We start from the raw sequence: 15,621 nt of genomic DNA, 5'->3' as shown, positions 1-15,621 counted from the left end.
TACCAAAGTATTAAAAATCCAAGCAGTAGCCAGGCTCCCAAGCCATCCCTCCCAATACACGCCAAAAAAAAAAGCTCTAGAGAGCCTCTTTCTGTCATTTAGTTACATCACATCACCACGCCAATCACTGCTTGGAGAGGCTCTACTTCAGGTGAAGGGACGATCACTCAAACAAAAAGGAATGACAAAACAAAACAAGACGATGGTTGGGCTTCACTTTCAGGTGAACGTGGTGTCTGAGTAAAAAGGTTCAATCTCTGGCATATCATTCACCTCAGTCTGTTCTCTGTCACGATGTGCACATCTGGACAAGTTAGTATGTGTCCCCTGTACTGACTCCACTGCTGAAAGACACACAGGTCTAACGGCTACAGCTTTATCTCATTTCCTTTTTTTAATTTGTTTGTTGCTGCTGGGGTTTTTTGGTTGCTTTGCTTTATTTCAGGTGAGTTATTTTGTTTCTAAGGACAACATCGTTGTTAACTTTGACTCATTTTTTTCTCATAAAAAATGTCAAATTTGACCAAGGATAGTCCTGCTCTGAATGAATACTTTTCAGAAAGCTATCAATATTTGACTTGCTTAGCTAATGACAGCAATAGAAATGTCTCCACGTCAGTTCAATTTAGACACAGAACACAAATCTACCTCCAAACACTGCTGTTCGATCAATAGGGCTTAGTTCAGTCAAGCAGCAATTATACACTGGATATAAACCGGAATACTGTGGGTATACAGTTTAAGGCCTTGATGAGATTTAGCTTCAATTAACTTTCTCGACAGACAATTTCTCCTCCTTCAATGTGGGTTTCAAACATATATTCATGTATTTATGCTCCTTAACAGCCTCACATAACCGTGACATTTTTATCTCATAAAGCAGGCAACCTTCAGTGTGGAGTCTGATGGGAACATTTGCTGTGTCAAATGTCGTTTAACATTTTGTGGAGGTTCTCTCGTGTGATAAACCAAGACAGCAATGTCTATCTAAGTGTATGACTGCTGTGAGATGAAAAGAGCTCAGGTGCCTCTTGGGTGTTTGCTGAGCTGATAAGAATATCAAAGACTTGTTGATTAGATTTGAATTTTAAGCCGTTTTAATTGGTTTAATCGTAATTTGCCTTCAAAGTTATTTTGTTTACAAACCTTCTTAAAAAGAAGTTTAGGTTTGGGCATTAAAAATGTAGGGAACAGAAGAGCCAGGTCACTCCTTTGTGTGTTCAATTAGACTCTATGTGGTCGGCTGAGCTGATTTAAAACAGGTCAGGGTAAATTTAGTGTAACCACAAATGAGTTTTACATCAATCTATTTTCTTAGCGACACCTCTGAGAGCCTGGACACAAACACCCTCTCATGCACGTTTTGGAGTTTCCCCCGGCAACGTGAAAAGAAAAAAGAAAAAAAAACTCTTTAAACTGCCAGCAAATTTGGGGCCAGCAGGGTGCTGATGTGAAAGTGAGCGAGCACAGTTCTCACCATCTTCAACAACAATCGGCAAAATGTCCTTGGGCACGACGGTTATTCTGCGATTCCAAAAGTGGAGCCATTCGGGTGAGCTCACACTGAGCCAACAACTGTAAGTTTGAAAATGATTATCAGGCGCCTGTCCTGCATTGACTTTTTTATTTTGCCCTTTTCACAGAGCCGAGAGTTATTTGCCATCTTTACGTCAGAAGTGTGCAACAGTGCAAAAAAGACCTTTAGAGAGAGATACAAACGTAACTGTCTGAGCACACCACACGAAAGGATTCCGATTTGCCCAGCTATGGACCACTCACACCATGTCTTCCTCATTGACAGCAGAATGCTAGAGGCCTCACAGAAATGGGTGCAGTTATGAGATTTAATCTTAAGTCATGTACTATTTATTACTGCTTTGAGTAAAAACAAAGCGTCAGACTTGGACGGCTGACATTTTAACACAATGTGGACAGTACAAAGAATGCGGAATAGTCCAAATACTTATAGTATGGACTGTAAAATGCAGTTCTATAAATGCTCTCACAATTTTTTTAAAAACATTTCACCTTAAGAGATAAGGTGTAACACCCTTAAGTGAGTCCCTTAGCTATGGAGAGATTAATCCTTAAGTGTCAAACTGTAGGACAAAATTTGTGGTGCCATGTAGTGACCCAAGAGCTTTACAGCATATAAAGCTCCAATTTTTACTGTCTGCAAACTCTGCACCTCCATCTGGCCCTCCTCTCCGGCTCAAGAACAAAGCAGTGGACCATCAGCGTTGTTCAAGAACTGTTCGGTGTGGCCAGCCACACGAGAAACGTTCTAGAGCACAAAACAAATGATGCCCACTCCTTTGCACACCTCCACACGGCCCCCGATGGGTCCAAATTCTCTGGATTTACTGTGAAATCTACCGTTCTGCTGAGTGTGGCTGTACTGGGTGAGCCTGGATGTGCATGATTCCGGCGCAGCAAGACAAAGAACAGAGCAGAGGGTGACGGCAGGGTTTTAACCCGATTGCTAACTTTTCACACCTATGTCCTTTGATTGGCTGGAGGCCGCTCAACCTCTGCCCAAGGCTGCGGCTGAAAAATGTCCTGAACACAACAAGAGAAGAGAAATACTAATTGCAGTCCAACAGTGTCTGGGGAGAAATATACCACAACACTTAGGGATGGGAATTAACAAGATTTTACTGACACAGGTGGCTCTATGAATTATGCTTATGGATCCGGTTTCATTCCTTCTGGTCAAAATGACTGAGACATCAACGGAGTAGGCAGGCCGGTGTGCTGCCAGACACAGTGACCCTACCAAAGATTAAGGCAGATTTTGTGTCCTCCCTGACAAGACCAGCTTGGCGTTTAATCCTACTTTGCTGGAAGCTGCCTTCTTCTCCTTTATAAGAGTATCAGCGGTACTCTCCATTTTAAAAGATCAAACACAACCTCTGTGGATCCTCGGCTAAATTCTTTGAGATTTGGCAGCCCCTTTCTTGAACTCGTAGACAAACTGCAGCTTTATAGCATACTCAAGCAAGGCTGAGGGCCCTCATCCTCATTTCATTCTACAGTACTTAAGTTAACTTTATTTTATGGCGGCTACCACATGGAAAGGATCGTGCCACTCGTTTCTGCGTCTTATTTTCTCCTGATTTTGTAGACAAGTTTGGAAAAATGTCACAGATGTGCGGTTTCTGTTCTTACAGAAAATGAACAACAAAAAGCGACTTCGAGTTCATCGGCATCTTTTTCCAACTCCATACATCTCAGATGTACAGCAACCAGCTGGTGGCGGATCTTTTACTGATGAAAAAGGGTGCAAGGCCTTTCACAAATAATTCAGCGACACCAGAGAGATCTGTCTTCACCCTGTAGTCACTCATCATTTTCCCTCCCTGTGCAGCAAGTGTAATGGGGGGGGGGGGGGGGGGGTTGAAATGAGCTGAAATGTCAGCAGCCTCTACAGCTAATTTTAGCTGTAGCAACAGTCTTTTAGCGACAGTTTTCATTTAGGCTTTCTTAGCCAAAGAAAAAAGGAGCAAACACTGTGCTGCTGTGGTTTAAGGCAGGATATTTACTGCTGGATACAGATTGCCTGTCCTGTTGGTAAACATAAACAGTAAGAAATCTGCAGCACATAAGAGTGTAAAATACAAGATCCTCTTGGAAGGAAATCGCATGTTGTGTAGGAAGAGATTTCTGAGTGTTTTGCTGCTGTAATGATTATTTTGCATGAAATATAGCCATGCTTTGTATCATTTCTTTCTCTCCGCCATGACTCAGATTTCTATGGCAGCATATATACCACAAGTGTATCAGATCGATTGATTGCGAGGAATTCTCAGGTGGAACCGGTTCACAGCTCTTATCTCTGCACACATTTCTAGCGGCCCATTCGACCATGACTCGGTTGTTTGTGTTTTCAGGAAACTCCTGCTTAGTTTACTCTCACCACCTGTACAAGCCTATGAAAAAAGAACATGGGCGAGATGGCAAGCAGCTCCGTGAAATCCTTCATCCCCAGCTCAGCTCTGTCTTTATATTCTGTATAATTAGTGCTCATCTAAAACTTGTTCGGAGCAATTTGCCATTATAACAAGCACCATCTGGCTGTGATCGCATTGTCTTTAGATGGAGCAGCTAAACATATCGCATCTCTGCAACTTGATAGCGATGCTCGTTCTACAGGTGTTTGAGATTTGATGGATGTTATCGCAGTTAGGGATAATGAGCAGTGCCGTCTTTCAGCTTGAATAAGGTATAACCTTAAAATGTGTCTTGTTCTTCTCCTCTAAGTAGCACTCCGCTGTCTGTCTGTCTGTCTGTCTATGGAGCGCAGCTGCGATCTTCATGTAAACAGGCACAGTCACACAGAGAGCAGGTAACGGGAATGAAAGAGTCAGACAAAAATCATCCAAATGATGTCTCTAGCCTGAGCCCAAGCTCCTTATCATTACACATAACAATTTGCTGAAATTCCGTGACTGGAACTCGCAATAATTTCCTTTACCAGTCAGTAATTCATTGCCCACTGATATAGTGTGCATCTCTAATAGTAGTGCACGTCATTTAAAATGAGTTTGACTTTTTAAGTTTATGGGTATAATAATTGTTTATTTCAGGAAGCCACAAAAGTCATTAAAATAAACGCAAAGGCACCCTTGCAGAGAGGAATCTTTTTCCTGCAAAATCACAGTATAGGTGAGCAGAAGGTATATAAGAAGCATATTCAACAGCATGGCATCAAATTAATGTTTTTGCACAATCTGGACTGCAAAGTCTCACAAAAAAACAAAATAACATACATCTGGGGAATACATGCTCAGTACAAACCGATGCAAATGCTTTACAGTTGACAATGAAAACGGCTCGTCTGATCAGTCTCCATGATGTGTGAGAGATTTACCTTTATTCCACAGGACGTCCAGGTAGTTCTTATCCAGAGGCTGGTTCAGAATGATCAGACAGATCTTCTGTGTGCCTGTAGAAGGAGACAGAAGGTGAGGGGAAAATAAGAGACAATAGGTAGAGCATAATGGCCCAATATGAAAAAAACACAGCCAGGACTGAACATATCATTACTGCCTGTTCAAGACAATACCTTTTAAATACAGACTGGAGGCTATAGCTCGTGGCAGTGACTGTGCTCAATAAAAGAGAAAATTAAAGCAGAGCTGCAATAATGAGGTCATGATCACCCTCCACACGGAAATGGGAAAATGAGACAGAGGATAAAAACAGAAACCATTCTAAGCAAGTGTTGACTTCACGAGAGTTTAAAATTCTTCTCGTTCGTTCCATTTAAGCTGAAAGTGGTTTGTCTGGGAGATTGGAGGGGTGACGGGGACCAAATCAGGGTAGAGACAGGATGTATCCGGCTCAGGCTGAACTACGGTACCTTCACTCTCCTTGACCAGGGTCACAATCAGCCTCCAAGTCCCCATCATTTGTCAAAAAAAAAAACTAAGAAAAATCTGTGCACACATCTGCTTGCAGGCATTTAATTCACTCTCAGATGAATACCTTGACCTTAGTTACACACACAGCTGCGGGTGCATGGCTAGATGAACACTTTGAAAATTGTGACACGCAGAGGGCTTGTCATCCTCATCTCGCTCTCTTATCAGTGTACCTCCTTGTTTCTTTGTCAAAGCCTCTCTCTCATAGTGCAGCATTTCATAAAGCTTTTTTTTTCCAACTCAAACCCCCATCAATCCTGGTTTTAGCTTTGTCTTTTGCACCGCTGCTCACGCAGATCCCCTGACTAACACTTTAGAAACACTTTTATCTATCAGCAGGAGTTGGAAATATATATATATTAAAAAAAAAGCCTGTACTTATTGACAATGTAAAAGCACAGCTGCTGGAAAATCCTTAATGGACCAAATATGAAAGCACTACCTGTTCCTTGCCTCCCAACTTTTCATTGCTTAGTCATTTATCTTTTCCTCTGTATGCCCTTATGAATGATTTTTCATCCATTTTTTAAAGCTGCCTTTGACAGCAAAGTCAAAACGCCAAATCTAAGCATAAGCAACACGTTACAATTAATCTCCCCCTGCTGTACTTATGGAAATCCCACACGCAATGTGGAATGGCCAATAAAACCTGCATGCTTCCCAATCCACTACTAATGGTCTGGGAAGCCTTAAAAAAAAACAGTGAGGAAGATATTCATAACTTCATAAGTCCCTCCGGAGAAAAAGCAAAATAAGAAAATAAAAATTTGGGATTTATACCCTCAGGTATAAAGAGTGCATCTTGGCTTAGCTGAGTGACTGTGGAGTTGAAAAAAAAAAAAAAAAAACACCCTTTGGGTTTGGGACTTTGTCGCAGCATTGCGCTTGATGTTGTTAAAAAGTTCACATCACTCGAAGGTCACTTCAAATGCGAAATCCTTTTGTGTTAAAAGGAAGAAGATAGGAAGAAGGGATATGAAGGGAAAGGAGGAAGAAGGGAAAGGAGGACACAGGGAAGGGTGGGTGAGGAGGAGAAAGAGGAGGAGCAGATTTGTCAGTCTTGTCTTTTAATTGGCCGGATGTGTACGGAGAACAAAAGCCAAACTCAACCAGCCGTGACTTTTCGGATAACCCTTCGTCACACATGCACACACGAGGAGGTGCGTGGCCTTTTCGTGCACTCTGTTCAAACAAATGTCACCTTGGAGAGCATAAACATAACAACAACAGAAGCACCGAATCCAAGCACATGAGACAGCATGCAGATACTCCAGGAATAGGCATTTGTAATTAAAATGGTGAAATTTAAAAGGCTAACTGTGCACACCGGGGAGTTTAAATGCCGACATCCAGGGGCTGTTTTCACATTCTCCTCAGAGAGTCTCGATAAGCATTTCCTGTAAGAGATTAAACCAAGGAAGCCATAGAAATATATTCCAAATGTAACTAATGGGAGAAAAAGTGTTTCACTGTACTGTGGAGTCAGGAGAAAAAAATCTTAATGATGCAGGGAACCACAAGCACATCTTTTATCAGCTATAGAGAATGACAATCGTATCAACAAAATTAAATCATCAGATTGTGTGCTCAGGTTTTCTTTTTGGGGGGGGGGGGGGGACTATTTGTTCACCCTGTGAGATCTTTAGACTAAATCAATCTTATGAGCAAACGCCAGTAATGATCAGCTAATGTATTCGAGTAAACATTCATTTGTTTCTGTAGATGCTTCAAATTTCCCCACCTGACAGAGGTGGGGAACTCTTGAAGGATGCTGACCTTTGCGCGTTATCAACTTTCAAGCTCTATGCGAACAGAAATTCAAAAGCAATTCTGTGTTTCTGCACTGCATAAAGTACACATGTGAGACCATCAAGGGTACAAACATTTCCACACAGGCCTGCAGCACAATTACCACAGCCGCTGTAAGTGAACATGACGATTACTGCGATTTAAAACCAATAACAATGCTCTATAAAAGAGATAAAAAGAAAAACATACAGTTAGATGCAGATTACTGTGAAGTTCCTGTTACTTCAGCAATTTATTAAAACATAATTCAATTACTCTTGGCTTAAAGTGAAAACTCTTCATTTGATGGCGTTTCCATCTTAATTGGAAAGAGCTCGGAAGTGAGGTTCTCTTTTTATAACCTGGGTTTTAGAAACTGACCAAAACTCCTGTGAAGAGCAAGACAGTCTGACATCTGCAAATCATAGACACCACCTAAGAATGGATTGCTTTCCTTGTGGTGATTTGCCAGGGCCTTAATGGTAGCAGACTGCAGTGGACAAAATGCAAGAAGTTTGTTTAAAAAAAAAAAAAAAAAAAAACTTGAAGCCAGGAATACATCCTTAAGGTTTTTTTTGAGTGGGCTCCATTGGCCTCAAGATGTACAGTCAGGGAACTGGGTGGAGAGAGAAAGGGACCTGCAGCAAAGCTAACCTAAGGCACCCACCCATGTAGTTGAGCAACTCAGGACAGTAAACTGGCATAATAGTACGACTCTTCCCTCGGCATTACATAAATCCTGCAACCAAACACAGCCAACCTAGTGCCATCCCTGTGTGGGATTTTAGATTGCATGCCAGCGTGTTAGCAAAAATCTGGGCTGAGAAAATATCAAGGATTTCACAGTATAGACACTGCTCTCAGTCACCAAATGTCTCTTACTGGGGTAAGCCTGACGACCGGCTGCTTGTTTTGAATGGCATTACCCTCCCCTTCTGCTATTCGCATGTTACAGTCTTAAAAAATGTCTTTGCGACAGCAAACTATACCTCTGAGCTGCAACTTACATGCTGAAAATGGCCGTTCTACATGCAAGAGAACAGGCTTGGTGATTTTGCTGGTCAATTATGCATATTAGCTGAGAGTAGCCTTACTACATTTTCAGGGATTTTCTTGCATGTTTGCACACCTTCATCAAAACATGTTCCCAATTTACACAAAATTCCAAGGGTACCATCCCTGCATCCTCTGCTAAATGCTGCCCAAGGCTATTGTGACTAGTTTAAAAATAATCCCCTTTTCTACCCTCAAAAACACCTGGGTTGCCCTTGCAGTGTGTTTTGGGTCACCGTGGTCCAATAATTTTGCTGTGTGTTGTTGATTCTGAGCAGGCAGTATATCCCCTGTGCACTTGATGGAACTCATTACTAAACACGGGTAACCCAGAGCCATTTGAAGCCATAAAAGCCCATGCCATCACAGCATCTCCGCCATGTTGTACAGATGGTGTTTTAAGCTTCAGATCCTGAGCCATTTCATGCCCTCTGCACAATTGTTTTCCACCCCTTCAATCTGGCACAAGTTGAACTTAGTTTCATCAGTCCAAAAACAAATTAATTCCATAACTGTTCTGGCTGTAAAGATGTGCTTTTGCAAATCTGGCTTTTCTATTCTTGAGGCTTATGAAGTCTTCTTGCAGTGGTAGACGTGGAACCGCCTCATATGCCCGCCTCTGAGAGAATGTACCACATTTGGCCGGATGTTGTGAAAGGCTTTTTCATCGTCATGGGAATCTGAACGCTTTGCTCAGATGTTGAGAAAAACATGACGCCGTTGCAGCTAATATTTGTAGGCAAGCCCACTTTATTTAGCACTGTGATCCGACAGGTGCTTCAGACCAGCTCATCATATATCAAATAAGTCAGTGTAACTGCTACAGTTCAGATTTTTTCAGCGTTGCATGTGTAAAATATGTTTCGCTAACATCTCCTGACTGTTTACCTGCTGAACTTGATTACTCTATTCAGTGATAGGTTACAAATTACACATATGAATATGTAACACTTTGCACTCCATTCATTCATATTCAGGCTTAGTTAAATAATATTTCAGACATACTGTCTTCAGGTTTGTCAAGAGCAAAAGGAAAGGATCGGCACACTCCAAATGTAATCTGAAGCTGTATTTACTGCTCAGCTTTAGGTAGAGTGTGGTTTATACAACTGAGAGTCAATGGGGATCATAGAAACTGTGAGCATTCTTGGGATTTTCACAAAACCAGAGCGGCTCCCTGACACGGTAAACACAGGTATGATAAACAAGATCTTTCTGTGTCACTGCCTATCTCTTCATACCAAACTGCGGCTTTGTTCAATTATAAATTGAGTTTCATTTTATCAGTGACTAGCCTTTTTTTAATACTTCCTTTTAGAGAATTTCACGTTCAAATTAAATCATTCCAGTGCCCGTATCAGCTACATTCTTCTCAGGTGGGTTGATCTTCACATTCCACTCCAAACATTCCAATTGTCAGGCAGAGACAACCAGAGGTCAAAACAGCTATGCCATGATACCATGACAACCGTGGCAGGTTGAAAGGTAGGTGGTTATAACAATTCGCCGCACTCCTTTATGAGACCGCTTCAGGAACGCAACAAACTACACAGATGGCTGAGATTAATTAAAAGGGGATTTTTTAAGGATTAAAACCTAAAAACTCATTTTGTCACCACACACACACAGAATACTGTTTTATGAACATCTGTGATTGTTACATGGCAAAAAAAATTCTGAAAAGAATCAGACGGTGCCAAGCATGCTGGGAATATAGCGTGTGCCTTTCAGTTCTAAGCTCTCTATTAATATCTTCCTCTGGGTAAACAATATTTACAGCCCGAGTGAAACCGACACACTTAAGTTTCCTTTGGACAAAAAGAGTGATGCGCCTGTTTTTTATTTTAAATTTATTTTCTATTTCTATTTTTTCCAAACCAGTAGCAACTCCCTTTCCTTTCGGATATATTACCTTGTGAGGCAGGAATTACCTGAGATGAAAATGAGCTCTTTAAAACCACATGGAAACAACAAATGTAAATCTAGTTGAAACATAATAGACAGAGAAAACGACATGTGCCCCTCTGTGCCTCCCTGACCTTTACAGGTTTGGGTAAAGCCTGTCCTCCACACTCGAGCACACAAACACACACACACACACACACACACACACACAGTTAAATTATCAGGGAGTGCACAGACACCTCACAGGACAGTGGCTGAGGGCAGCATTGGCACACATTGGCTGTTGTTGCATAAAAACAACATAAAACTTCACCCTGTCACAGAAACAAAAAAACATCTTAGTGGGCAAAGAAATGCTTTGTGATTGAATAAAATTTCCTTTGGACATATGAGGACACAGTGGAGATGTTTGGTCATAACGCACAACACCAGAGGAAAACCAAACAAAGCTTATAAGTGCAAGCATCTCCTACCAACTGCCCTGCACGGGGGTGGAAGGCCTATGATTTGGACTTTGGACCTTGATGCCATAGAGTCAACCGTGACCTCCTCTGTTCACCTGCAAGTAGATCGGTCCAAGAGCTAAAGGGAGGCTCAGATTGGGTCATGCAACAGGGCAATATCACAAGCAAAATAGCAACTAAACAAGTGAAAAAGAAAAGAATCAAGGGGCTTGTACTGGTCCAGTTAAAACCCACACGAGCTGTGGTGGGACCTTAAAAGAGCTGTGAATAACCAAAGAAAACATTTTGAAATGTTAAGACAAGTGGGCTAAAATTCCTCCACAACAATGTGAGAGAAGCTTTGACTTATTGCTGCTTGGGACAGTTACTGAATCATGGGAAGTTCATAGTTTTTTGGCAAGTAAATATTGTGTTCTTTTTTTTTTAAATCTTATTTTATTATTTTCCCCGACTTGACAGTATGTTGTGTCCTGTCTTCATGGGTTAAGAATATTTAAAGCAAACGACATGGCAGATTATAATCAGAGAAACTCATCTCTCTACAAAATAGAGACTTTTGAAAATAGTTGATATTCTGAGTCGAATGTCCCATAAAGCCAAGTATTCTGTTCAGACAAAATTAATTTAAAGCGCAACCTGGACTTCATTTCATTTTAGAGCTCACTTGATTATACATTTCTACAAGATTTCAACAATCAAACTATGTCTTTGAAGCAGGCGCATCACAAAGACGCATCTCATACATATGCGCACTGGTATGAAGAAAGTGGAAGTGATTTGTTTCTGAAATCCAATTTCCTGAGTGTTCAAAGTGAAGAGAAGAAGAAAGGTGGGGCAGTAATGTCAAAAGTCTGCATTTTGATCAGATGCAGAGAAATAAGCGTACACACATCATCTCGTTGCAATCCAGCACTCTTCAAGAAAACCTTGGCTCCTGCCATTCACGTGAACACACCCTCTACTCTCCTCTGTTCAAGCCTCTGCTGGATGTCCTGGAGCGAGCCACATCTGGAGGGTACAGCGCCAACATCTCCATTCCATCCATCCACCCACCCAACACAAGACTGACAAATTCTTAAGCAGGGGGTTTGTGTAGCTTGTGTCCGAAAATACCCAATCTGTGCAGTGGCCTGAGTTTTTACTGTGTGTCGTTTGACAGGCAGTACCTGAGGGCAGCATGCAGTCCAGAGGTGCCCACTCTTTATCCATGGCCAAGGTTTACAGGAGCCTATCTTCAATTAGCCAATTCAGTCGACACTGAGGAAGAGAGAACTTTGTGAGTCTTTTTGCATTCATTCTCTTTTTATGTTCCATCTTTTCGCCCCTTTGCTTTAAAACCTATCAAAAGAAGTCATTGCATTTTCCAGTATGTCTCTCCATTCCTAGTTCATCACTCGCCTTCCCCTGGGCATCTTATTCCCCTCTGAAGGAAGCAAACAGAATACAAACACTATTAGAGCATGACAACAATAAGGCGAGTGACTCCGGGCTAAATGGCTGCAACAACTGTACAACGTGGCGTGCACGTTTCTTAGGGCATCCCTGCAGGAAAAACAGCTTTTTGCGAATAGTTAAGCGAGCGGATGATGAAGTGTTCTCCAAAAGGCATGAAGGTAAAAATGAAACATTCTTTTCATAGGATGGAGGGGGGGGGGGGGGGGGGGGATCCTCTATTATTTATGTTTTGTTCATTTATGTTTTATGTTTAGAGTAAAAAAAAAAAGCAGAAATAGAGAGCAATATGGAAAAGTTTGAGTAACCCAGAGGGTTTCAGCATAGTTTAATTACAGAAAAAAAACTTTTACATTGTGTCTAAATGTAAATCCATTAAAAAAAAGTCTTTAGTGCTGTCATCAAATGTGGTGTTTTGTCTCAAGATGTTTTAAAAGTGTGAATCCAAAGTATTGGTTAGAATTCCAGGAAAAGAAAATGTTCGACAAAATGATCTCATTTTTGTAGCTGTTGAACAGGGAAAAACACAGACATTTGTTTGGATCAAGTTCCAACAATTTTGAGACCATATATAGCAGCAAAGAATATTGTGCGATGATTAAATAGGCTAAATACTCTAACTCTTAATGTACTCACCACGTTCTGACACGTATAAGCAGAGGTATAACAGAAAATATATACTCCCCGTCACCTTCTCAGCACTCCTGCTGCTCACCTTTCAAACTTGGGTTTACAGAGAGGTGCAAACCGTGATTAAAGCGGATGCAGACATCAGGGCGAACTGACTGATCGCAGTAAACATTCAACAGGGTATACTTCTCCTCACTAATCATCAATGGCAGGGCCTCCCTTCTCTTCCAAAGCAATGTAGCTTATGTTAATATTTAAACGGCATCACAGTATATCCTTGAACTGTAGAGGAGCCATTCTACAGAAACTGTGAAGACGAGGTGGCAATCAGTCAAGTCATTGCTGACTTGATTGATGAATCCACAATAGGTAGAGCTTTTTGTGCTTTCAGAATATTCATTAAAGATTTTACTATTGGTCAGTGGCACTATCTTATAGTATAAATCTTATAGTATATAGGGTAAGTGTCCCTATTAAGCCCACCAAATATGCTTTTCAGACATTTTTAATATATACCGCCCCAACTGAAGTGAGAACATTTTAGTTAAAATGATAGTCTAATGTCTCATCTGAAGTGTCAATAATTCCTTTATACCAATTTCTAATGTTTTGAATGTTTAATTTGTCAAAACGTGTCAAAAGTCTGGTACTTAATGTACCCATTAGGCCCATGGGTGTTCCAAATAAGCCTACTTCATGATTTGTTGATAAATACATCTATATATTTAAAAATCTTAACAATCCAAGGTTGTTCTATTAAAATATGTAATGTCTTTGCTCTCAATAGCCATTTTCATTTTGTCTCCACTCCTTTCCTCTGGCCTGTAAATGGCATTTGAAGTAGGCGTGATCAGCCATTTGTTGTGTTGTCAACACAGAAAAAGCTAAACTTACAACATATCTTCTTTGGAATGTAGCCAACTAACTGGAAAATTACTCTTCAGTACTTCATCTTTCAATATGTGTTGTCATTTTCTCTGTACCTCTATCCTACCATCTATCCATTGTACTGTTGGTATTCACACTTGGCCAAAATTTCTAGTCCAGTCAGATGTTTTTATCTAGATTTGAAGACCCGGTGACTGAAAGAAAGACAGTTTCCTGGTTCAATACTAACATTTTAAGGATCATAAATGAGACAATTTCAGTATTTACAATTAAACAAATAACTTTAATTGATTTTTAAAACATAAAAACACAGCTTACATAGAAACAATTAAAACCATTGTGGAGTAACGTTAAAGACCCCTGATATTTAAATCTGGGTACCTAATTAGCTGAATTATCAAGCTGATTAATTAGGTGAGGTCAGAGTTAGGCAGAGAAATATCAATTGTATCAATTGATCATACATTTAAGTAATTAGCTATACTCATTTACATCCAACCCTTAATGGTGTTTTTTTTTTTTTTGCTAGTGTCCCTTTAAGCCCACTTGGTAAAAATGTTAATAAAGATAAATATACACATGCATTATCTATTTAACAGTATAATAGGATATTCTGCTTACAGAAATGTAAACTACACATGCTTATCATGCTTTATGCCATTGCAATGAACAATGCTATGCAGTGACTGTATTGATGCAGCACGTGGGCTGTTGGCTAGCATGCTAAAACACTCAGTTTGACTTCAAAATAAAAGAAAAACATTTCTACTTCGAGTAAAAATCGAACACGTTTTATTTAAACCACTAATCGCTTACATTTTGATAACAAATGAGTGCTTACCAAAAGCAAGAGTAGAAATATGGATTTTTGTCTGTTTGTTTTTTCAGGGCATCAAAATCACTGAAGTTTTTTTGCAACTTCCTCTGAGAAGCAGCAGGCACACGTCACACATGTGCTTCGATAACTCGAGATTTATTGACTCAGAAGTCACAAGTGGGCTTATTTGGTATGTGGGCTTAATAGGTACGCTTACCCTATATATATATATATATATATATAGGGTATATATATATAGATATATATATAAAATACTACAATAAAATAATAGACACGTAGACATTGAATTACTTAAATACACCAGTTCATATTTGTGTTCCATGTATCCCTCCCCCTGTTGTTAATAAACGTGTTAACACTGATGACAGATTTAATCCAGAATCTTCCCTGCTGCATTTCCTCCAATCTGTGTGATGATGTGACCTGTACCATTTGATGTCATCATTGCCTGTTACATGACACTGTTATTATTGTATATAATGCCACGTCGACAAGATTTATGTTGTGAGCAAAAATATTCTGCTCAATCAAAACTACGGGTGCACGTGAGCTCAAAGCAGCATTCATTGGTAACACCGCGAAGAATCATGGGCTCCTTTAATGTTCACCACCCGTGTTAAACTGACCCTGGAGCACATGTCAGGCTCAGAATTGGACTTTAACATCGTTAACGGCGTTTTTTCTTCAACGCATTTTCACCACACCTCCCACAGATGTGTGTTACCACGCTGACGTGTAGCGGTTGTCTGCTCTGCTCCGAATTAAAGAGGGTTATTCTGGCAACAAAAACAAAAAAAAAAAACAAGAAAGGTGTCCCCTCTAAAATGCCGACTTCACACTGTGAAGCTGTCATTGCTATACGTCGTGAAAAATCGTCAAAAACTTACAGAATCAAGCAACTTCCGCGATTGATGTCGTGAACTGTCAACGTGGGACACAGAGAGCTCACAGAGACGCTGCCGAGCAGGAAGGAGGAGTGGCTTGAATTTGTTACAGCGACATCTACAGGCCAAGAGTTACCTCCACTTTACTCTCGGAAACCCAAACGGGTATCTCCAGCTTTGTTTGTTTCTGGGTTGTTTTTTTTGGTATATATTCTTAAAAAGTATTATCATTAATATATTTCAATCTCCATACTGCAACCCAGGAAGTGACTAATCATTCCTTTCACTCCTAATTG

General features: G+C 40.5%; 1 protein-coding gene across 1 annotated transcript in view; it reads right to left on the bottom strand.

Moving 5' to 3' along the window:
* tpk1 (thiamin pyrophosphokinase 1) overlaps positions 1 to 15,409 on the bottom strand; it is a 67,383-nt gene extending 51,974 nt beyond the window's left edge. Inside the window, exons 1-3 of the mRNA XM_072378205.1 lie at positions 15,329 to 15,409; positions 11,800 to 11,890; positions 4,871 to 4,945 (exon numbers count right to left, since the gene is read on the bottom strand). Coding sequence (XP_072234306.1) covers positions 4,871 to 4,945; positions 11,800 to 11,842 — 118 coding nt within the window. The 5' untranslated portion in view covers positions 11,843 to 11,890; positions 15,329 to 15,409. The remainder of the gene's footprint in view (positions 1 to 4,870; positions 4,946 to 11,799; positions 11,891 to 15,328) is intronic.
* Between the last annotated feature and the right edge of the window lie 212 nt (positions 15,410 to 15,621).

This window comes from Leuresthes tenuis, unplaced genomic scaffold (assembly GCF_036924035.1).
Source record: "Leuresthes tenuis unplaced genomic scaffold, fLeuTen1.0.hap1 SCAF_24, whole genome shotgun sequence".
NCBI classification, from domain to species: Eukaryota; Metazoa; Chordata; class Actinopteri; order Atheriniformes; family Atherinopsidae; genus Leuresthes; species Leuresthes tenuis.
The sequence above is the reverse complement of the archived record's forward strand: the minus strand, read 5'-3'. Positions and strand labels throughout refer to the sequence as shown.